The sequence below is a fragment of the Pelodiscus sinensis genome, chromosome 21 (assembly GCF_049634645.1).
Source record: "Pelodiscus sinensis isolate JC-2024 chromosome 21, ASM4963464v1, whole genome shotgun sequence".
NCBI lineage: Eukaryota > Metazoa > Chordata > Testudines > Trionychidae > Pelodiscus > Pelodiscus sinensis.
In genome coordinates, this window is record NC_134731.1 from 7,103,156 (window position 1) to 7,128,982 (window position 25,827).

Below are 25,827 nucleotides of genomic sequence, written 5' to 3' on the forward strand. Positions count from 1 at the left end.
CAAGCTCTTTGGGACATAAATCACACTTTTTTTTCCCCTCTGTGTTATATAGCACCTAGAACGGCAAGGTCCTGACCCATAACTAGGGCTCCTGGGTGCAATGGTAATATCAGTACATAAATATTGTTCGCACACAGTAGCCTACGTTGCCACAATTAGCAATGTGAAAGGTTAACCAGTAAGCATCATCCTTAAGGAGTAATGCTTATCGGTTCCAGTTAACCGGTGGGGGCTGGAGTGTTCATTCCTTAATTGGTTAACAGGTTCAACTTAACGTTTTTACATCCCTAGCAACACTATGTTCCTACATTCAGTACCAGCTGGAGTTTCCTAAGGATTCATCCCCATGGTCAAAAACACAAATAGCACAGAACTGAAAAATTCCTGAGTATCTTCCTTTATTTAAAACAACCACTTCAACTCAATACATTTTCCATGCACAGAAACACTATCTCCTGGAAACTGGGTTCATTTAAATAGGGAACTTGCATTTGATTAATAAACAAAGCAAATATATATTTGTAGGTCCTGTACAGCATTGAGCACATGCTCGTTAAACAACAATAATAGTCACAAGTCAGCACAGTTCCCAACTTTCAAAATTCCTCCACTCTTCCATGCTGAATTTTATTCCCTGCTCAGAGTTGCTGTATTGAGAAAATTCAATTTCAGCAAATATGAAGAACTGTAAAGGGCCAAAGAACGTACATCCAAGTGACCACAGTCTGCCTCTTCTAAGCTCTCAGCTCCTCAACCATCATCTTTTTGGGTTAGAGGCACAAATCTCTTTTCCTGATGACAAAATTTTTCCAGGTTTCATGGTTCCCTGCTCACCCTGTGGTAATTCCAGCAAGGCAGATTGCCTAAGAAGGCCAACATTCTATATTTGCTTTCTCTCCAAAGGCTGCCAACAGCGTAATTGTTCACGGCTATGAATTGCCACACAGTTCTTTCTAAGTAAGAACATTTATTCTCAATGTGAAAGCATTACAGAGAAAACATATTTAAAAAAAAAACTATAAAAACATACATGTAGACTAAAAAGTTTACCAGAGGTCATCGTAACTCCAACCATAAGGTCGGCAGGTGTCAATAACTCCAACCCTTCCTCCTCGGAGAGAAGGTCATTTCCATTTGCTGGCTCAGAACAAAGGCATGGAGTCAGTTTAAACTCAGGCTCTTTAACCAAAAGCCTTTCTCTGCTGGCCTCTGGAGAAAGCACTATATGCCAATCTCCAAATGAGATGGTTACTTCTGTTTAACAACATGGCTGATTTGCCTTAAATCGCCACTCACTATCTTTTGTACCTAGAGCAGGGGTGGGCACTAATTGTAGACAGGGGGCCACTTCAGAAATTTTTGAAGCGGCCCTGGGCAGCCCCAGAAGGGGCGGGGCCAGGGCACTTCCGTGCTTCCTCACCCCCAGACTCTGACTGGCCTGTGGATGGGGGGAGCACATGAAGTCTTTGCCCCTGCCCTCCCGCTATAGGGAGCCACCAGCTATTCTGAACAGCTGGCAGTTTCCTCTATGCACCGGAATCCCTGACCGGAGGGGGGGGGGGCGGGGAGGGAGAGACTTGCCGTGCTCCCCTCACCCTCAGGTCATTCAGGATCTGGGGGCAGGGGGGTAACGGGAAGTCTCTCACTCCCTGCCCCCATCCTGCAAGGGGTGCATGGCACTTAGTCAACCGGAAGGACTGACTCTAAGGGTCACATACCCCTGGTGGGGGAGACTTTGCGCGCTCCCGCGTCCCCTGGCCCTGATTGGCCTGAGGGCAGGGGAGCAGCAGAGTGTCCATGGGCCAGATCAACTCACTTGACAGGCCAGATCTGGTGCACAAAGGCTCTTTTGCCCACCTCTGACTTAGAGGAACTGTGGTAGCCTGCTCCCAAGGGGTACAGCATAACAAGACATACACCATGAATGTAAACAATGGGTTCCAAAGATACCCCAACTTGACTCAATAACATCTCCTAACGAGGATATGCAGGAATTTGCCACAACTGTCACACCTTTTTTTTAAATCAATCAGTATAATGATCTCTTACAGAAAATTCAACATTAGGCTTAGTTTTTAATCCAAAGTTTAAAATGGCTTTCTTGGTCTAAAACAGGGGTTTAAATAACATTTTCTCTGACCTATTCAGACACAGATCCCTGTCCAGCCACAATAGAGTCATGAGGTAAAAAAATGTTAAAATCTGGAAAAAGGTACAAAACAACTTTCACTTATTACTTCAGACTAATTACAGGGGAACAGAACCAGAACATATGGTAAAAATTTCCAAGCATTTTCTGCACTTCAAACTCCTTTATGTGTTATGGCATATTTAGCTAGCAAAATAAAGGTTTGGTGATGAACCAGAAATGTCATCTTATGAAAACCCACAATAGTAAAGCTTTTTGTTAAATTACAAACAATTTCTGCCAGTGCCTAAAAGGTCTATTTTTTTAAAAAAAAATCCCAGTCCACTTCCTCTAATCAGTCAGCTTTAATGTTTATTAAAAGAAATTATAGTTGAGGTATTTAAATCTGATTTTAACAAATTTGTGTCATATAGAAGGAGGAAGCCAAGAATCAACTAGAAAGTCTTTAGGATAAGGATCCCTTTTGATAGTCAACTCTCACTGGGAAAACTGTTCAAGAAAGGCAATCTAGTCACCAAAGTGAAAAGGAAATCTAATAGTCTATCTTAATTATACCAGAACACCAATTAGACAAAAGAGGTGTGGTACTAACATATTTTTAAAAGTACCTGATGACGTGGGTTTTACCAATGAAAGCTCATAATACATTTTTTAGTCTAAGGTGGCACAAGACTGCTTGTTTTTAGCTACAGACTAATACAGCTACCCCTCTAAAGAAGGTCTGTTCCAGTCCTAAAACTGGCATTTACATGATAATACTTAAAGGAGATAATCAAATAGCTGTGCTCTCCATTAGCAAAGAACAAAAACATGACAGACAATACACCCAAAACTGTAAGATAGGGAGAGTTGCAGCACTAAAATATTTAGTATAATTGTGGTCTTACTAACATTATTAAGATCAAGTCACGTGTGAATACAGATACCTGTACATTAAAAATATGCCTGTACGTACTAGTTGCTTAGATGTTTAAATAAATTTATCCTGTTCATTTTAACTTCTCTAATTCACTTAATTTCACTTGAGCGAGTGGATTAGATTTCTGGTAGGCAGTACCGTAAAACCTTTTTGCACAAAAAGGACAAAAATTGCTATATATTTCATAACTGTGAAACGTAACAATTCACAGATGAGCAGTTTGTAATAAAACTACTTCTCTAAGTAATATTAAGTTGTGAGTCTTGTTCTCCGACAAATATCTACATCTGCTCTGTCAGAAGGACGGACTAAAAAATTATGATCTTAGATGTCCTGCATATTAAAAATCTGACCTTAAATCTTTGCCTTTAAAGTGCTTAAAAACACAATTGCATAAGCATCAGCAATTCTGCAAACATCTATTTAAAAAAAAGCCTTTTGTACAAATGGAATATATCCCGTGATTGACTCCTCTTGGTAGCAGGCATTGCCTTCTAATCTTGGAAATTGTGCACTCAAACATTAAAAGGCCAGACACAGATTTATGTGTTCTGCCTATTTTTTTTTCCCCTCTGACAATATTCCAGTTTACTGCATAGTATAACTGGACGACATTCTTCCGACTCCCTCAGTAAGCAAGGTATTGTTCTAGCTCCTTTGATTTTCTTAGGAGCCAAGTTTAATATCGAAGTTAACTTGCTCTCCCCAAACTGGATTCTTTTATCCACACTGTCTCAGTCTTTCAGGTCAGATATCATCTTCACATCCTCAGGCATGGCTGCATTAGTCGCGAGTGAAGATTAAATTTAAAAAAAATAAAAATAAAAATAAAAGGTCACAGACAGCACAACACTGGGGTATATTTACTGTCTAGAAGTTTCTTCGTTGTAATATCCACGAGAGAAAATATATAAAAGGAAAAACGTCCTTTGTAAGAATTAGTAGACTCTAAGCAGAAAGACAGATTTGCTGAAGTAGCCTAAATTTGTTGGAAGACACTATATGTTTCTCAGGGTATGTTTACATTACAGAGTTTTGTCAGAAAAAAGGTCGTTGAGTTACGTCCACACTGCTATCGTGTTCTTCCCAAAGTAAATCGAAAGAATAGAGCAGGTTTTCCAGCATTAGTAATCCTCTTTCTATGAGGAAGAAGCCTTTTTCTGAAATAGGTCTTTCAAAAAAAGGCATGTGTGGACAGGGAAGAGGGAGTTCTTTTGAAAGAAGAGGAAAAAGTACAGGTGCCCTGGTGGCCACTCCATCCATAGTAATCACACCTTAAATGTGAGATATAGCGTGCATTCAGCATGGACACTATATCTTTCGAAAAAGTAGATCGCTTTTTTGATACGCTTTTGTGTGTGGACGCTCTCTTTCGGAAGAAGTTTTTTTGGAAGATCTCTTCCAAAAAAAGGTTCTTCTGAAAGAAGCCTGCAGTCTAGACATAGCCTGAGAGCCAAGACATTATAAAAGACAGTTGCAAGAAAGAGTACTGTAGAATAGCTCAAGACTCGGGGGGGGGGGAATTATTTAGATTCTTTTAGGGTCCTCTTAGAAGGATGAAAGTGACAGTGAGCAAATGAAAAAGGCCAGAGGAACAGCCAGGACAAAGGGACTATCAGAGACAAGTTGCCCAGAAGACCATCATAATAAGCCAGCCACCAGTCAAAAGGATATAGAAGGGTACAGAAGACCCTTTTTAACCAGTTCTAGTTCTGAGCTCAAAGTCAAATCTTCAAGAATGTTAATCACAGATGAACCCAGGCATTTACTTATTAAAGAGCTGGATATTATTTAAGAAAATGTTGCTTAGAAGGAAATAATCTGCATTTTTATGTTACATCCAGCCAAAGCGAGAGTCATATGAGCCTGGTACAGATAAAGTTTGAGCCCTATGGACCTAATGCACTAATGTGATGTTTCTAAAGGTGTAATGACAACAGCATGGGGGCGGGGCGGGGGAGAGAGCAAGCCTCTTTTGAATATTAATATTTTTAAATTGGTATACCCATAAAAACAATGTTTTTTCCCATACAGCCTATAAAAGGATTACTTGCTACATCAGAATTTTGTTCTATAATTTCTCTAACCCACATAGGTCTGACTTCATTCTACCACAAATCAACCCAATTACACTTAGAAACATGCTTAAAAGTGCACCTGCACACGCTCTAGCCAACTCTAGCTACCAACTGCTACTGTTTGGTCAGCTTGTAGGGTGGGGTTTTGTATTGTACATGCTAGGCAATTATTTTGGCCTTAAGAGACTTAAAACCACTAAGCCACCCAAGTGGCTGAATATATATATAATATTAACATATGCCTTCCTTTAGAGAGAAGCCTAAATACTATAGTTTCTTTAAGTAATCTTGCAGATTAAGCCAACTCTGATTTTGAGGTTCACAGTAAAAACAATTAAAAATATAAACACAAGTCAAAGATGCAGGTGAAAAGTATTAAAACCACAATAAAATTTGAATTTGTATAATAAAATGGTTTTCAAGTTCAAAACTAGTTTGTAACTCAATTTTAACTTCTGAAATTAATTTTAGTTTCAAGGGTTTGCTTTACAATGTTCCTTGGTTCACAGATCTATTACAACTTAAATAGCTTGACACTATTATTCTTTGTTTAAAATTTTTATTCTCCTCGGTAAATTAGATGAACCACAAAAAATAATTCTGCACTGTGTGTTTAATAAAAAAAAATTACAAACAGCACGATATAGGAACTGGCAAAAATGAATTGAACTCAATTTGATCAATTTGTATTCATAACTGCGAGGGCTGGGAATATATGAAACAGACAATGGCTGAAGCCAAATTCTACGCACAACTTTGCCAGTACACATTAGTCTTAAACTACCATATTCTGTGCTCTTCACGTGTTGGGCTCCTGACTTTCCGTGCTATGGAATACTAATTGCTCAGAAAAAAACAGGACTATGTATCACTTTAAAGACTAACAAGATGGTTTATTAGGTGATGAGCTTTCGTGGGCCAGACCCACTTCCTCAGATCAAATAATGGAAGAAAACTGTCACAACCATATACAGGCAGTCCCCGGGTTACGTACAAGATAGGGACTGTAGGTTTGTTCTTAAGTTGAATTTGTACGTAAGTCGGAACTGGTACATATTGTAGGGGAAACTCTAGCCAAACATTTCTCCAGAGCTCAGTTTTATTCTCCCACACCTCACTTCCCTCAGTCCTTTATTCTCAAGCTGAGGTGTCTGCTGAGAAAAACCGCTCCACGTCTCCCTGGTCTGCTGGGAGGGGGGCGCTAGCTTCGCGTCTCCCTGGTCTGCTGGGGGGAAGCAGCTAGTGCGGGGTTTCCTCACCCCGTTTGTAAGTAGGGATCCGATGTAAGTCAGATCCATGTAACCCGGGGACTTCCTGTATACCAAAGGATACAATTAAAAAAAATGAACACATATGAAAAGGACAAATCAAATTTCAGAACAGAAGGGGAATGAGGGGGAAGGTAATGTCTGTGAGTTAATGATATTAGAGGTGATAATTGGGGAAGCTATCTTTGTAATGGGTAAGATAATTAGAGTCTTTATTCAAACTTAGGTGTAAAGTGTCAAATTTAAGAAGGAACCACCTGATAAGTATTTTATACAAGAAACAGAAAAACATCAAGAATGACATTTCTAACTTAGACAGTCTCATCTCAAGACAAACATCCACACCGACTAACACCTTGCAAGACTTTTGTTCCACCAGACAAGAAATCTACTATATAGGCAGTCCCCGGGTTATGTACAAGATAGGGACTGTAGGTTTGTTCTTAAGTTGAATCTGTATGTAAGTCGGAACTGGCGTCAGCCGCTGCTGAAACTGATCAGTTTCAACCGCGGCAGAATCTGGATGCCAGTTCTGACTTACATACAGATTCAACTTTAGAAACTCAGGCGTCCCCAAGTCAGCTGCTGCTGAAACTGATCAGCGGCTGATTCCAGGACGCCTGGGGCAGAGCAGCTGGGGTACTGCTGGGTTGCTCCAGTAGCGCAGCTCCTCGGCTCTACTGGAGCAACCCAGCAGCACCCCAGCTGCTCTGCCCCAGCCGTCCTGATTCAGCCGCTGCTGAAACTGACCAGCAGCGGCTGAATCAGGACGTCTGGGGCAGAGCAGCTGGGGTGCTGCCGGGTTGGTCCGGAGCGGCGCTGCGGGACCAACCCGGCAGCCCCCAGCTGCTCTACCCCAGGGGTAGGCAAGAAAAGCCTGGTCTGCTGGGGGGGGGGCACTAGCTGCACCCCGCCCCCAGCAGACCAGGGGGACAGGAGCAAAGCCGCGGAGCACACCCGCAGCAGGACAGCCCGGGCACGCTTGGGCTGTCCCCCTGCGGGCGTGCTCAGCGGCTTTGCTCTCCGTCTCCCTGATCTGCAGGGAGACGGGGAGCAAAGCCTTGAAGCACGCCCGGGCTGTCCCGCTGCGGGCGTGCTCCAAGGCTTTGCTTCTGTCCCCCTGGTCTGCTGGGGGGATCCAGCAAAGCTGCTGGACCCCCCCAGCAGACCAGGGACACCAGAGCGAAGCCGCCGCCTGGGCGGCTTTGCTCGTTTGCCAGGGAGCAAAGCCGCACAGGTGGCGGCTTTGCTCGGGTGTCCCTGGTCTGCTGGGGGGGTCCAGTGGCTTTGCTGGACCCCCCCCCCCCAGCAGAGCAGGGGGACAGGAGCAAAGCCGCCCAGGCAGGGGGAGTCCCGCTGCCTGGGCAGCTTTGCTCCGGAGCAAACGAGCAAAGCCGTCCAGACAGCGGGACTCCCCCCGCCTGGGCGGCTTTGCTCGGGTGTCCCTGGTCTGCTGGGGGGGTCCAGCAGCTTTGCTGGACCCCCCCAGTAGACCAGAGAGACTGGGAGAAGCTTTTCTCGCCCCAGAGGACACGGGTGGCCATCCGCCGCCGGTGAGCTCCGGGGCGAGAAAAGCCCCGTTCGTAAGTGCAGATCCAACGTAAGTCGGATCCGCGTAAGTCGGGGACTTCCTGTACACACAACGAAGAAAAGACAAACTTTCTAAACTGCTCCACACCACAGGCTACAACAGCAACTACCTCAACCCACCGGCTAATATTGTTAACCTGTCCACCTACAAACTCAATCCAGCAGAAGAGTCTGTCTTATCCCGGGGTCTCTCTTTCTGGCCCACGTCCCCCACAACCTGGATACAATTTTGTGGTGACCTTGAGGCTTTTTTCTCCGCTTCCGCCTCCGAGAATATTTCCAAACCACCAATGAACATCAATCTGACCTACCAGATCCCTCCTATCAACACCAAAGGAAAAATAATTCTATATGGACTCCCCCTGACGGTCAGAATTACAATCTAGATTTCGATATACAAAGCTTCCACAACAATGCACAGACTGACATTATTTGCAAATGACAACAAGCGATACACAATCTCAGCTGCGCTAAACACCATGCCATCCAGAGTCTCAAAAACAACCTGGACATTATAATCAAATCAGCTGATGAAGGGGGTGCTGTGGTCATTATCATAGAATCATAGGACTGGAAGGGACCTCGAGAGGTCATCGAGTCCAGCCCCCTGCCCTCAAGGCAGGACCAAACTCCACCTACACCATCCCTGACAGATGTCTATCTAACCTGTTCTTAAATATCTCTAGAGAGGGAGATTCCACCACCTCCCTTGGCAATTTATTCCAATATTTGACCACCCTGACAGTTAGGAATTTTTTCCTAATGTCCAATCTAAACCTCCCTTGCTGCACTTTAAGCCCATTACTTCTCCTGTCCTCAGAAACCAAGAGGAACAAATTTTCGCCTTCCTCCTTGTGACACCCTTTTAGATATTTGAAAACCGCTATCATGTCCCCCCTTAATCTTCTTTTTTCCAAACTAAACAAGCCCAGTTCATGAAGCCTGGCTTCATAGGTCATGTTCTCTAGACCTTTAATCATTCTTGTAGCTCTTCTCTGTAGCCCTTTCCAATTTCTCCACATCTTTCTTGAAATGTGGCACCCAGAACTGGACACAGTACTCCAGCTGAGGCCTAACTAGTGCAGAGTAGAGCGGCAGAATGACTTCACGAGTTTTGCTTACAACACACCTGTTGATACAACCTAAAATCATATTTGCTTTTTTTGCAACAGCATCACACTGTTGACTCATATTCAACTTGTGGTCCACTATGACCCCTAGATCCCTTTCCGCCATGCTCCTTCCTAGACAGTCGCTTCCCATCTTGTATGTATGGAACTGATTGTTCCTTCCTAAGTGAAGCACGTTGCATTTCTCTTTATTAAACCTCATCCTGTTTATCTCTGACCATTTCTCTAACTTGCTACGGTCATTTTGAATTATGTCCCTATCCTCCAAAGAAGTTGCAACCCCACCCAGTTTGGTATCATCTGCAAACTTAATAAGTGTACTCTCTATCCCAATATCTACATCATTGATGAAGGTATTGAACAGTACGGGTCCCAAAACAGACCCTTGCGGAACTCCACTTGTTATCCCTTTGCAGCAGGATTTAGCACCGTTAACAACAACTCTCTGACTACGGTTATCCAGCCAATTATGCACCCACCTTATCGTGGCCCTATCTAAGTCACTTGGTTAGGCCCAATAATGGTGTCAGCAGAGTGAATATGTGGACAAAGCTGGCAGCTGGGTTTGTTGCAAGGGAAAGTACCAGGGTTGGTACCACACTAATACCAACCCTGGTACTTTCCCTTGCAACAAACCCCGCTGCCAGCTTTGTCCACATATTCACTCTGCTGACACCATTATTGGGCCTAACCAAGTGAGTTACAAGATCAAGAATACATATTCCTGCGCCTCCAGAAATATAATCTATGCTATCATGTGCCGAAAGTGTCCGTCTGCTATGTACATTGGACAAACGTCTCAGACACTTCGCCAAAGAATCAATGCCCACAAAACAGACATTAGACAGGATCACAAAGAAAAAACAGTTGCTTGTCATTTCAACCAGAAAGGACACAGTCTCAATGACCTGCTAACCTGCATCCTACTTCAGAAGACATTCAAATCTGCACTTGAAAGGGAATCCTCTGAACTGGCATTCATGCTAAAATTCGACACTCTCCGCATGGGACTTAACAAAGACCCCAGCTATCTTACCCATTACAAAGATAGCTTCCCCAATTATCACCTCTAATACTATTAACTCACAGACATTTCCCCTTCCCCACCTCTAATATCATTAACTCACTGGCATTCACCTTCCTTCCCTCCCCCCCCCCCCCACATCCCCCTTCTGTTCTATAATGTGATTTGTCCTTTTCATGTGTGTTCATTTTTTTAAAATTGTATCCTTTGGTATATATGGTTGTGACTATTTTCTTCCATTATTTGATCTGAGGAAGTGGGTCTGGCCCACGAAAGCTCATCATCTAATAAACCATCTTGTTAGTCTTTAAAGTGCTACATAGTCCTGTATTTTGTTTATGATCTGGAGGCATGGCCAAGAAACACTGGAGACATTCCACAGAGATTTAAACAACCTACACCCCACCATCAAACTCAGCCTGGACCATTCTACACGAGAGATCCATTTCCTGGACACCACGGTACAAATCAGCAATGGAAAATTAGAGACCACTCTCTACAGAAAACCCACTGACTCATACAGTTATCTTCATGCTTCCAGCTCCCATCCAGAACACACCATATGATCCATCACCTATAGCCAAGCCCTTCGATACAACCGCATCTGCTCTAATCCCACTGACAGAGACCAGAAACTTCAGGATTGCTACCAAGCATTTATAAACCTCAACTACCCACCCAGAGAAATAAAAAAGCAAATTGAAAGAGCCAGACGAATACCTAGAAACCATCTACTTCAAGACAGACCCAAGGAAACCAACAATAGAACACCACTCCTCATCACCTACAGCCCCCAACTTAAACCTGTCCAACACATTATCAATAAACTACAGCCTATACTGGAACAGGATACTAAACTCCAAGAGGCTCTGGGAGACAGACCCATAGTCTCCTATAGACAACCACCTAACCTCAAGATGATTCTGACCAACCACCACAGGACATACCACACTAATACCAACCCTGGTACCTTCTCTTGCAACAAACCCCGTTGCCAGCTTTGTCCACATATTCACTCTGCTGATACCATTATTGGACCTAACCAAGTGAGTTATAAGATCAAGAACACATATTCCTGCGCATCCAGAAATATAATTTATGCTACCATGTGCCGAAAGTGTCCGTCCACTATGTACATTGGACAAACGTGTCTGATACTTTGCCAAAGGATCAATGCCCACAAAACAGATATTAGACAGGATCACAAAGAAAAAACAGTTTCTTGCCATTTCAACCAGAAAGGACATTGTCTCAACAACTTGATTACCCGCATCCTGTTTCAAAGGCCTTTTAAGACTACACTTGAAAGAGAATCCTCTGAACTGTCATTCATACTTAAATTCGACACTTTATACCTAAGTTTGAATAAAGACTCTAATTATCTTACCCATTACAAAGATAGCTTCCCCAATTATCACCTCTAATATCATTAACTCACAGACATTACCTTCCCCCTCATTCCCCTTCTGTTCTGAAATTTGATTTGTCCTTTTCATATGTGTTCATTTTTTTAATTGTATCCTTTGGTATATAAGGTTGTGATAATTTTCTTCCACTATTTGATCTGAGGAAGTGGGTCTGGCCCACGAAAGCTCATCACCTAATAAACCATCTTGTTAGTCTTTAAAGTGCTATATAGTCCTGTTTTTTGTTTCAGCTACACCAGACTAACACGGCTACATTTCTATCACTATTCTAATTGCTCAGCTGTGACTTGCACCCTATGAAAACCCCGACATTTATAGTATTTAAGCAGCTATCCTGGCACAGCGTGAATAAAGCATTTTCAAGTAACACAGTGGGATAGGTCAAGAGAGGGAAAAGAAGATTTTCTACCAAACTAATTCACCTCACAGGGCAAGCATAATATTCTGATTCTTTTGCAAAAACTAAACGAAAACATTTAGGCCATCTCGACTGTCAATATTTACAACTACAGCACTATAATCCTCAGACTGAGTAGAGAGGTAAAGAATAATCACACTTATGGAAATTCAGAACCTACTGAAATGAAATCTGCTGTAACAACTTCTTAATAATGTCATCATATTAACCAGAATTTAAAAGTTGTATAAAAGTTCCTCAAATCATCATGGGAAAATAGTGAACAGAGATCTGCAACAGTTCAGCAGGGAAGTGATTAAGGAATGAGTAAGAATTTTGGAAGAAGTGACAACAACACTTAACATATGTTACATAAAGACGATGAGTAATTGGACTAAGTGGTTAAATGGAATGACTATATAGTATGGTGAGAGCCTAGTACAGAGCAATTTCAATGAGGAGGAAGCCACAATCCTATTACAACAGATGAGAAAAAATTAGTATTCCCTGATTTTTGCTTTTTATTCCCAGGCTACCTAACCTATGACAGTGTTATCATGCGTTTCCATTTCACTAGAAGAGTAGCTGACAGAGCTTTTACCTCTTCTTGCTTTATATCTATCACAACTATCTATTTTCCACTCTCCCCGCACCCCTAACAAACAGGAAGTCAGACCAATTTGTGTTCAAAACAAATATTTTTCCTTGGAATGTCAGAACAGGCAAGGAGAAATTCAGAGCCCTGGCAACATTAGACAACTTTACACACACAGAATAAGTATTCCAATCAACTGCAGCACCGGGATTAAAACACTGTGCCAGCCAGATGCAGAATACAATCATGCAAGATGTCTAGTCTTAGGATTCTTATTTTGAAGACTGGTAGCATCAAGGAAGAGTCCTCAGAGTCTGATTAGCAGCTGTGTCATTCTACTTCTTCCTGAAAATTGGTCAGAGTAATATTTTGGTCAAAATAGGCCATCTACATTCTAAGGTGCTAAGAATAATCACAACCACACCTGCTATTAGCGACATGCTGATGTAATCACATCAGTAGGAAATAACTGCTGCATTACCTATTTTGGCTTATGGTTTGCACAGGAAGGTGAAAATCAAACTAATTGTATTAAGACCAGTTCATATACATATTCAGATTCACCACCCTGAGAAAGCAAGGCCACATTTGACGCTATTCCTAGTCTGAACAGGAAAAAAAAAGAAAGAGACAGATTACCACATGTATACAAGCTTCCTCTGCATCTATCTTCTTTATGGTTATCAGCGTTCAAATAGGATCCTGTGACGAATATATCTGATCTTCTCAGGCATAAAGGGTATGTCTAGACTACATGGCTCCGTCGACAGAGCCATGTAAACTAGTTTACCCGGTATAGGCAAAGAAATGGGGATTTAAATAATGCCTGCTTCATTAAAACAAACATGGCCGCTGCGCTGTGCTGACAATCAGCTGATCCGGCACAGCGCGGTAAGTCTAGACGCGGATCGGTCGGCTGGGGAAGCCTTTGCTGACCGATCCCTTATGCCTCGTGAAATTAAGCTTACAGGATCGGTCGGAAAAGGCTTCCCCAGCCGACTGATCCGTGTCTAGACTTACCGCGCTGTGCTGGATCAGCTGGTCGTCGGCACAACGCGGCGGCCATGTTTGTTTTAATGAAGCGGGGATTATTTACATCCCCGCTTCTTTGCCTATGCCAGGTAAACTAGTTTACATGGCTCCATTGATGGAGCCAGGTAGTCTAGACATATCCTGAGAGATAATCCATCCTGACTTTCATATGCAAATGCTATCCTTTGCTTCTGGGCTAGCTGTGATTTCTCTCATTAGTGACCACATTGCGCTAGACATGCTCCACAAACAAGGGCAGCCATAAGCAGTGTCCCTCTAAGCAGCCCAGTCCAGAGCTAACTGACTGGGCGAGGCTCATTAATCACCTTTGAAGTTGTGCTGCCGCACAGCTTAGAAGGAACACTGGCCATAACCCTGCCCAAGAAGAAAGAAATCCATCAGCTCACTTTGAGTATATCTACACAGTAACATTAGTTCAAAATAACTAGCGTTATTTCAAAATAACTAAGTCCATGTCTACGTAGCCGGCAGTTATTTTGAAATAATGTTGAAATACTGTCAAGCTGGAGGACAGAAATTAAAAGGCACAGTGACTAGAGCCAAATCCCTGCAAGCTTCATGGAAACTTTTTAAAGACACCATAATAGAGGCCCAACTTAAATGTACACCCCAAATTTAAAAACATAGTAAGAGACCTAAAAAAGAGACATTGTGGCTTAACCACCATGTAAAAGAAGCAGCGAGGGACAAAAAGGTATCTTTTAAGAAGTGGAAGTCCAATCCTAGTGAGATAAATAGAAAGGAACATAAACACTGTCAAATCAAGTGTAAAAATGTAATAAGAAAAGCAAAAAAAAAGATTTTGAGGAACAGCTAGCCAAAAACTCAAAAAGAAATAACAAAATGTTTTTTAAAGTACATTAGAAGCAGGAAGCCTGCTAAAAAAAAAAACAGTGGGTCCCCTAGGCGATCGAGATATAAAAGAAGCAATGAAGAACAATAAAGCCATTGCGGAGAAACTAAATGATTTCTTTGCTTCAGCCTTCACGGCTGAGAATGTCAGGGAGATTCCCAAATCTGCACCGTCCTTTGTGGGTGATGAAACTGAGGAACTGTCCTGGATTGAAGTGTCATTAGAGGAGATTTTGGAACAAATAGAAAAACTTCATGTTAACAAATCACCAGGACCGGATGGCATTCATACAAGGGTTCTAAAAGAACTCCAATGGGAAATTGCAGAACTATTATCTGTGCTTTGTAACTTATCCTTTAAATCGGCTTCCGTACCTATTGACTGGAAGATAGCTAATGTGACACCGATATTTAAAAAGGGCTCTAGAGGCGATCCTGGCAATTACGAACCGGTAAGTTGAAGGATAAAATTAATTTGTTGTCAGTATGACCTCTGTGTGACCTGGATGTTAAGCCTGGTCTTGGACACAGGTATACAACCAGGAGGGGATAGGTGAAACTGGTATAAACCTGTTTTACTAGTTTGAACCTGTTGTAAGGCCTGAGAAGGTCATGTGAAGGTGTAGGTAATGATTGGAGGGAATTTGGTGCAAGGGCATGAAAATGTGTATGCATGCAACTGTAAGTGGCCAGTGGGAAAGGGGTGATTACCATGTAAGACAATACAAAAGACATTGCCCTTTGTTTGAGAAGTTGCGAAACTTTTCCTGAGAGTATCCTGGAGATTTTTGCCCTGGAATGTATTCCTGAATAAAGCTAGCTGCTTAAGAAGGGTGCCTGGAATTAACTGGGGCAGGCTTGGACCCCCATCCAAACCCTTGGATTAAAATTCTCCATCAAAGTCTAACTTCAGTACTGGGCAAATTAATCGAAACAATAGTAAAGAATAAAATTGTCAGGCACGTAAAAGAACATAATTTGTTGGCCAAAAGTCAACATGGTTTCTTTAAAGGGAAATCATGTCTTACTAACCTATTAGAGTTCTTTGAAGGGGTTAACAAACACGCAGATAAGGGGGATCCAGTAGATCTAGTATACTTAGATTTTCAGAAAGCCTTTGACAAGGTTCCTCACCAAAGGCTCTTGTGTAAATTACATGGCCATGGGATACGAGGGAAGGTCCTTTCATGGACTGAGAACTGGTTAAAAGACAGGAAACAAAGGGTAGGAATAAATGGTAAATTTTCAGAATGCAGAAGGGTAACTAGTGGTGTCCCTCAAGGGTCAGTCCTGGGACCAATCCTTTTCAACTTATTCATAAATGATCTGCAGAAAGGGGTAAGCAGTGAGGTGGTAAAGTTTGCGGATGATACTAAACTGTTTAAGATAGTCAAGACAGAAGCAGACTGTGAAGAACTTCAAAAAAAATCTCACCACACTTAGTGACTGGGCAACAAAATGGCAAATGAAATTTAATGGGGGTAAGTGTAAAGTAATGCACATTGGAAAAAATAACCCCAACTATACGTACAGTATGATGGGGGCTAATTTGGCTATGGCTACAACAAACCAGCAAAGAGATCTTATCATGGATAGGTCTCTGAAAACTTCCACATAGTGTGCAGCGATGGTCAAAAAGGCAAATAGGATGTCAGGAATTATTAAGAAAGGGATAGAAAATAAGACACAGAATATCTTACTGCCCCTGTATAAAACTATGGTACACCCACATCTTGAATACTGTATACAGATGTGGTCTCACCTCAAAAGAGATATTTTGTCCTTGGAAAGGGTTCAGAAAAGGGCAACTATAGCTGATCGCCATATTTGGGGTCGGGAAGGCATTTTCCTCCAGGGTAGATTGGCAGAGGCCCTGGAGGTTTTTTGCCTTCCTCTGTAGCATGGGGTACAGATCACAGCTAGAGGATTCTCTGCATCTTGGGGTCTTCAAAGTATTTGAAGGCTTCAATATCTTAGATATAGGCGAGAGGATTATTCTAGGAGGGGTGGGTGAGATTTTGTGGCCTGCACTGTGCAGGGGGTCAGACTAGATGATCATAATGGTCCCTTCTGACCTTAAAGTCTATGAGTCTATAATTAGGGGTTTGGAATGGGTCCGATGTGAAGAGAGGCTAAAGAGACTGGGACTTTTCAGTTTAGAAAAGAGGAGACTGAGGGGGGATATGATAGAGGTATATAAAATCATGAGTGGTGTAAAGAGGGCGAATAAAGAAAAGTTATTCATTAGTTCCCATAATAGAAGAACTAGAGGACACCAGATGAAATTAATGGGTAGCAGGTTTAAAACTAATAAAAGAAAGTTCTTCACACAGCATGTAGTCAACCTGTGGAACTCCTTGCCAGAGGAGGCTGTGAAGGCTAGGACTATAACAGAGTTTAAAGAGAAGCGAGATAATTTCATGGAGGTTAGGTCCATAAAAAGCTATTGGCCAGGGGGTAGAAATGGTGTCCCTGGCCTCTGTTTGTGAGAGGCTGGAGATGGATGGCACAAGACAAATCGCTTGATCATTGTCTTTGGTCCACCCCCTCCGGGGCACCTGGTGCTGGCCACTGTTGGCAGACAGGCTACTGGGCTAGATGGACCTTTGGTCTGACCCAGTACGGCTGTTCTTATGACTTCTTACTCCAACTCCTGTAACGCTCATTATACGAGGAGTAAGGGCAGTTGGAGGAAGAATACTCTATTTCCAAATAAGTGCTGTGTAGACGCTCCCAATTTTGAAACAAGCTACACAATTGACATCACTCAATTTGCGTAGCTTATTTCGAGTTAAGCACTACCGTGTAGATGCATCCTATTATAGCTATAGCCAAGAGTATGCACTGCTGGGAAAGAAAGAAAGGTTTGCCTGGGCAACTCCAGCCTGTGATAAGATTGAAATTATGCGGATTGATGGAATAAGCATTTTGAGAAACAGATGACATTTATATCTTTGTTCATCACTGTTCAGTGAGCTATTGTGAAGATGGCTCACAACATCAGGGTCAAAAACTTACCACAGTCCTGGCCTCTCAGACAGCAGCAGTGGCCAAGAACATTTCTCGCCTTCAGCAGGCCAAGAGACAGATGCATACCTCTTCAGTTACCTATGTCTCTTATCTCAAAGCTAGATTACCATCATGAACTTCAACTGAAGTGAACCTTCAAGGCTACCAGTAAGCTTCAAATGCAGAAAGGCTGTGTCTACACTGGGCCACTTATTCCGGAAAAATCAGCCGCTTTTCCGGAATAAGCTGCGAGCTGTCTACACTGGCCCTTGAATTTCCGGAAAAGCAACAATGCTCTACTGTACAAAATCAGCCGCTATTCCGGAGAAACTATTCTGCTCCCGCTCGGGCATAAGTCCTTATTCCGGAAAAGCAGCCTGCCAATGTAGACGCTCCTTTTCCGGAAAACTGAAAATGGAATAGTATTCCGTTTTAAGCATTTCCGGAAATTCATGCCAGTGTAGACAGCCAAAGTGTCTGCATATCTGTGGCAAGGTGGGCTTGGAAAGCATATTTTCATTACATGTGTAAACCACATACTTCACAGGCGACCACTTCACTTCTAGCTCAAGTTGAAAGTACTATGATCTCTGACTTTTTCCAGTCTGTCCTGTTACAATTCCTATATTCCACCATTCACAGTTCATCTGTCTGTCTCAAGGACAAGACTCAAGGGATCCAGAAGTTTGCAATAGTAGAGCTTGCCTTTGAAATATGCTCCTAAAGAAAATATGTTGAAGCTTAAGCTTTGCCACATTTTGAGCATGAGAAGTCACCTGTGTCCAGACTTTCTGTGAACTATATCCCTGGTACTTATTACTAGCACAAGATTTTTCTCTCTGTGCTTTAAAGTTAGCAACTACAGTGCTGCAAGTTTAGAGAATACAATAAATGTCTATGTATTTGGCAAAGTGAAATCACATAAAGGGAATTCAGATACTAACTTTAAAAATATGCACAAATCAAAATAATATGAATAAATATAGACAGACTAAGAACAAGTCATCTTCTGTATTTTTTTATACATTTGAGCAATAAGGAAATGGAAAAAGGGCACAGTACAGTCTAATTCAGGACCCATTTTTCTTAAAGATAGCAATTTTCAAATGAGTTAGTGAACTAGATCAAAGACTGGAAAAATATAGTTTCTTTTTAAAAAATATTTACATTTTAAACACTTCTCAAAGTTTGAAAGTACCATGTCAAAACTGATTCGATGCTGAAGGCTTGTTCCTGTACTCAAATAATAGAAATGTTAAAATGCACAGGCACACATTGCCAGGTAACATATTAAATAAGATTTGAGGAGGTCTTCTTTCATTCTTTGAAAGCAGTGCTATGTTATACTGTGAACGACATCATGCAGCAGAGAATTAAACATCAATGGATTACAGTACTTTAATAAAATAATCCACACTACTAAATTACGCAGCTGAAAAAAGTGAGTTAAAATCATGAACTTTTCCTTTCACACCTGGGAATGAGTTTCTTATCCCAAACTGAGATCTATTTCTAGGAACGTGCCAAATTCATCCACCACAAGCCTCACATTCAACAATTCCCTTTTGACATCTTTACAGTAAAACAGTGTTTGAGCATTAATAATCAGCTTCTCTTTTCCAAATTCATTTTATTATGTTCAGAATCATTAAAGCTTATGTGTGTTAGTTATCTAAGGCCTCTTATTACAGTTCTACTTTTGTCTAATTCAAGATATTGGTCAATAATACATTTGCATATTTGTAATCAAAGGTTATGCAGAACCACGTAAAAAGACACCAAAACATGTTTTTAAAAGGTTTCGCTTAATTTAATATGAACTCATTTGAATAGCTTTCAGATGTAGTAATGATCTTAGTTAAATGCTAAATACTGTATAAGCAGTTTATAGAGAGAACAATTGCCCAACAGAATTCATAAAATAGTAGTGTAGTATGCTTGTGAGACTGTATAACACAAAGCATTTTTCTGCCTTCACTAAAAAACAGAACTTGCTGGAATGTGAACCATTGCTTCCTTTGCTTGTGGTTACATTTCTCTCCTTTTTTGAAAAAGATCTAATATTTGATGACACAGACAAGAGCAAAATAGCTGTAACTGGTCAGCTAATTATAACCTGATAATGTTCCCATAAAGAAAAAAATTGACAGTATTTTTCAAGTGTACTCTTAGAAGAACCCGGTACAAACTTTATATTTAAAGTATTAAATTCTAACCATAGATTGATACTGTTCGAACATGTTCCATTCTGGTTTTAATATTTTAACTGAACTTAAGATCTTAAACTTTACTCTAGAGTTCTGTGCAGGAGAAGCTCTGCTAACAATTCTGACAGAGTTATCAAGACACTCTTGCATAGATTCCTAACTTGTATACTACTTTCCCCCCCCCCCCTTTTATCCCCGACCTTAAAAGTAAATAAGGGCTCAATTTAGGTCCAATGTAGTGAAATGTGGCAGCCTTTTTACACAAGAAGCGCTACTCAGCAGCTGTATGCAGGAGAGTAGCTTCTCCCACTGAGATTGGACAAACTGAAGTTCAGCCAGGAAGGACACTAAGGGCACGTCTACACAGCAAGGCTAAAGCCAAAATAAGCTACGCAACTTTATCTACGTCCATTGTGTAACTGAAGTCGAAATAGCTTATTTTGGCTTTTGGCGCGGTCTGCACAGCAGGAAGTCCTAGGTAGAACACTCTTCCTCCAACTTCCCTTACTCCTTGTCAAATTAGGGTTAAGAAGTCCTCCAGCTCACCATTATTTTGACATTATGTTGAAATAACTGCTTGTAGTGGTGACGCAGACTATGTTATTTTGGAATAACATCATTTATTCCAAAGTAATACTGCTGTGTAGATGTACCCTAACAGGGTAATGCGCCATGCTCTTATAAAAAGTGCAATGGGATCCTGGTGGATAAATTGTCAGGCTCTTAATTCTAAACTAGACTTTCTTAACTGATAATTAGCAAATAAACAAAAATAGTTAAAGACAAGACAAGCGCATCTGATGTTTTAATGAAGCTCTCTCGTTCTATTAGCTATCTCAAGTTAAAATGTTAATATGCCGGTTCTGTCTTCTGAGAGCATAGAAGTTCCCCTTTCAAAGTACTGGAGATAATTATAAGCAAATGTGAACTGGCCTGCTATTTGGGAATTGCTTGTATTTGGGTTGAATAGTCTCCATTTTTAAGAGGATTTGCTTGTTTATGCATAGTTGCTTCAATTTTTCAGTAAACTCTTCCAGGGGGTTACTCAGAATTTCTGAAACAATCAAGTTGAGCAAGCAAGCAAGACAGCTGGTCTCAGAACTTGATAAAACCACATTTTAAATAATCTGTAAGAGAGGAGGTGGCTATTTGTACATTAAGAGACATGTCAAAAATTCAAAACACTGAAAAGGTCAATTTGTTTGAAAATGGTTTACTTAAAATAAGCAAAAAGAGGAACAAATTAAAAGCTCTCTCTGCTCAAACTATAAGGAACTACAAAGGATTCTCATTCCACTTTTTTCCTGATTGGAAAGGGAAAGTAACATAGTGTTTTAATACCAGAAAAAATGGCAATAGCTGATATTTTGGGGCTTATGGGTGGAATGTTATAATATTACAAGGTTTAGAAAATACTTAGTATTTTACCCTATATGGGAAATTGAAAAAATAACCTTTGCATTTTTTGGCAAACCTACTTACTTTTACAAAAGCTAAATGTCTTCTTGAATTTAATGTATGCTATATTATTTACACTGTCTAATTGGCAGTAGTAAGGCATCCTACTGTCTACAGTTATTTCTTTGTATACATGATTCTCAAGGCCTCAACTGGAGTATCGTGTCCAGTTCTGGGCGCCACATTTCAAGAGCGATGTGGACAAACTGGAGAAAGTCCAGAAAGAAAAGTGATTAAAGATCTACAAAACATGACTTACAAGGAAAGACTGAAGGAATTGGGTTTGTTTAGTCTGGAGAAGAGAAGACGGAGCAGGGGACAGAACAGTTTTCAAGTACATAAAAAGTTGTTACAAGGAGGAGGGAAAAAAAGTCTTCTCCTTAACCTCCAAGAATAAGATAGGAAGCAATGGGCTTAAACTGCAACAAGGGCAATTTAGGATAGACATGCATAAAAACGTTCTAACCATCAAGTTAGTTAATCACTGGAATAAATTGGCTAGAGAGGCTGAGGAAAGGCCATCACTGGACATTTTTAAGATCAGGTTAGACCAGCAGATCCCAACCTTTTCCAGATGGGGACCCATTTTGACAATTCAGGAAGATTTGGTGACCCAAGGCAATTAAAAAACGTGGGGAGGAGGTAGGGCGAAGCCACCTGGGGAGAAACTTGGCGACCCTTTTGAAATGTAATGGCGACCCATATTTGGGTCCCGACTCATAGGTTGGGAAACTCTGGGTTAGACAAACACCTGTCAGGGATGGTGTAGATCAGGGTGGACAATCCGCGGCTCTTCTCCCCTGAAAGTGTGGCTCACGAAGCCTCCCCTGCGGCTCACAAAGCCGCCCCATGGGCCCCTACAAACGGCCCCTGGCTCCAGGGGAGCCATCTGGTGCAGCAAAATGGCATCAGCAAGATGGCATCAACCAGCGAGAGCCTGATGTGGTGAAAAAGCCTAACCCACAGTTTTTAAAGGGGCAGCGTCTTTTTTTCCCCTCCCCCTCAACAATTCTGGTGCAGCTCTCGCATATTTTCTGCCGCTATTTCGGCTCTCTTTGTTTAATAGGTTGGCCACTTCTGGTGTGGATAGTATTTACTTCTGCCATGAGTGTAGGAGCTGAACCAAGTGACTTCTCAAGGATCCTGGCAGTCCTCCGATTCTATAAATCTACGATTCTAAGTGTATTAAGTCTAAAGTTGTTCAGGTGATATAAGATGGGCTTTAAAAACAAACTAGCTCTTGAATCTGCATCTGACGAAGTGGGTCTTTGCCCACGAAAGCTTATGCTCCTACACTTCAGTTAGTCTATAAGGTGCCACAGGACTCCTTGTCGCTTTAGCTCTTGAATAACTCCCAGAACAGTATTTCAGTTTCTTATTAGTGATTTCAAAATAAAAGTCTCTGGAATGCTCTATGAAATTTAAAACATACAACAGCTCTCCAACTTACAGAGAAAGCAGCACCCAGGGTAAAAAGAGGAGTTGAAAATTAAATTACTTCAGCATCATGGAGGGGGGAAAAAAAATCAAGAGCGTTTAGAGAAAAAGACACATTTTTGAGACAGACCAAAATCTAGTGGGGAAAAAAAGTCCACAGAAGACGCCCTCCTGTGCAGCTCTAGAACTCACAGTTAGTTCTTAACTTGAACAAGTTATGCTCAAGTATTTAAAAAAAAACAAGCAGTTATCTTGGTAAACTTATATCACTCTCAGATAACACAAAGTAACAAAAAAAATGTCCGGGAAACAGACTCCAAGTCAAGACTGGAGCATGGAACAAATGGATGTGAAAAATCAAAGAACAGTGATATTAGTTTATTTAAAAAAAAAAAAAAAAAAAAAAAAAGAAACCCTTGCTGTGAAACTTTAACTTATTTTAAACGAAATTAAAATAAGTGTCTGCAGCTGTCAGAACTCCTTATAAACAGTAAGAATTAGGGCCACCAAATGTGGCATGCACCTTCCTGTTCTCCTAACTTCAAGCATGGTCAAGCCCCAGGAAAAGGATTGTTTTCCGTAAAATGCAAAGGGAGGGGCTACTGTTCAGAGGGATGCAATGGTCACTGGGGGCAGTGAGCCTGAGGGGGAGAGTTATCCTGCAATGTTCACTGGGACAGCCTTACCACCAAACAAGTGGCGAGTAGGGCTGGGGCTCTACCATCTTGCCTGCCAGCACATCGGTAAAGTATCCACCCTTCCCCAAACTCTTTGCCTACTCCAGGGGTTGGAAGGACTGAGGGGAAAGGGGAAAAAAAGGTCCCTAGTGGTTGGGGGGGTGGGGAGGGGAGAGAATCCCTGTGCAGGATGGGATCCTTTGCCCTGAGCCCCTCCTCACCCCCCAACCTCACTCTTGCGCTTCCCCATCCCCAGTCTCCTGCACTGTCCCTCTCCCCACATCACCAAGGCCCTGCCCTGACTCCTGTACACACACACACCCCACCACCAGCCCTCTGCCCTGAAGAACCCAGGCAATGCTGGGTAAATCTGCTAGTTTCTCAAATAGAAAACTGACACAGCAGTGTATAACAAAGATTCAAATAAAGCATTCAAAGAAAAAAATATTGACTCATTTAGTAAGTACAGTAGAAGAAAACATACATTTAGCTGTGAACTATGTCACAACAGCATACTTACTGATTTGTGGAGCAGGCAAGATTCGTGCAGCTCGAACTGGGCCGTGTCGAACGGAAAAAAGTTCCTGTGCTTCACCACTGATCTGCATAATTATAAACAATGTAAAGAACGTTACTTTGTTTCATAAACCAGAAAAACTTCCTTCCTCCCATATCAAATTCACTAAAGTATAATTTCCTAAACTTTACCATTCCTTCCGCTAGGGATGTGAATGGGTAACTGTTTAACTAGGTAATGCTTACCGGTGACCGGTTAACCGACAGCCCCGCAGGGCTGGTGGCTGGGAGCCTGCGGGATCCTGCTAAATCGGTTGAACGTAAGGTTTGACGGGTTAACTAATTAAATTGCATTATACATCCCTACCAGCCACAAAGTACACTTTCACACATTTTGCAGAGTTTTGAGGTGTTCTTGTGTTTGGTGCTGTAGCAGAGTTACAGGATGTCTGACTAATAGTCGTTGAAGCCACAAGGGATATTCAGGTTAATTGTCTCACAGTTACTTAGGCTGTAAACATATTTGCAACAATACAACTGCATCTACACTAGGCAACTGACCAATTTATTTGTTTTTAAAAACTCATCTTCATTAAATCAGTGCAAAAACTATATCTCAAGCTCCTAAATGAGCTGTAGCTTTTCTTTGGAGCTATGTTGGGACTCCAACAAATCAGAGGCAAAAAGGAAAAATCACTAAAAATAAATCTATGGGGAAGTGTTTTTCTTCACTTGCTTGGTAATTTCCATATGTGCTCAGTAAACTTATGTATTTCACATACTAAGTTAAGTTCTGGTTTATCCAAGACCTGTTCCAGCTTGCTGTCCCAAAAGTGATATTTCCTTTCTACCCAAGAATCCTCAAACCCACCTTAGCTCAAAAAAAATATAAAAATCTATTTTATAAACTCTTCCCTTACAGAAGACACTTTAGAAGTCTTTAAAAATAAATTGACCAATTATAGCAATAGAGGACATGCACATGAAGAAATGTAGGTCTTCCATTAGGCTATGTGAAATTCCACAGCGCCATGCAACTTTCATAAGCATACTGTAGACATTTCAGAAGATACAAGTCCTCAGCTTAGCCACTGATTAACAGTTTGTTCTACTCAGTTTATGTTTTATTAGAAGAAGCAAACTAATCACTGATTAAGAAAAATCAAATATTGGGTTTAAAGGGTCAGAGAACTTGAAATATTAGCATTAAAATTGTTTCAAAAGTAGGAAGTCAAACTAATTGTCGGTCACTAATAGAAATCTTGAAGAGATTAAAATCAGAAGTAGTTAAGAAGAATTTCCAGACTTCCTGTAAATGGTTGGTCACAATGTATTTTCATAACTGCTCGGTAATGGATCCGATATGGAATGTCAAACTTCAGGAAAATGGCAAACATTATGAAACTCATTTCCAAATAACCAAGAACTTAAAACAGATGTAATGAAGCTAAAAATTTAACCAACATGTTGGCGTACTATATTTGGAAGAGAGTTTGCCAAACAAGCATTTTACAATATCAGAAATGCATAGAATTTGAAATACCTCATAACTTGATAAATATTAAACCATAAATCTAACGCAACGCTCTTTGAATGTCTTTTTATATTTCTTCAATTACTTCCTCCAGTTTAGATGACAAGTTGGAAAAATAAAAATCCGCTATTTGAGCAACAGACCAAGTCACATTTTGTTGCAACTACAGTTTATCATCATCGTTATAGATTATGTATGTTATTCTCCGCCTGTTTATCCCCTTGAAGCATCTATTTCTTATAAATACTCTATGCAAGTGCTATGCTTACTATAATAAACACTCCACCCTTTTATCATTAAACTATGGATACCAACATCCTTACTTCAATTTTCCACTTACTGTCCTCCTTCAATTTAAAATAGCATTCAGGACAGGTGAAAAATTTGGGGAAATATTTGTCTTTGCATTTCTTCCCAGGAATATGGAGCCTATTCTGATCTCACAGTGAATGAGTCAGGAATTATACCAATTAAGTAACCAGAAATATTCCTGATACAGATGGCTAT

At 41.2% G+C, this 25,827-nt stretch overlaps 1 protein-coding gene across 13 annotated transcripts in view; it reads right to left on the reverse strand.

Annotated features, from left to right (window-relative positions):
* The window catches only part of BCAS3 (BCAS3 microtubule associated cell migration factor), a 593,281-nt gene that overhangs the window by 537,756 nt on the left and 29,698 nt on the right, over positions 1 to 25,827 (reverse strand). For all 13 annotated transcript variants that reach the window (XM_075904719.1, XM_014581354.3, XM_075904717.1 and 10 more), the window contains exon 6: positions 23,791 to 23,872. In XM_075904719.1, coding sequence (XP_075760834.1) covers positions 23,791 to 23,872 — 82 coding nt within the window. The remainder of the gene's footprint in view (positions 1 to 23,790; positions 23,873 to 25,827) is intronic.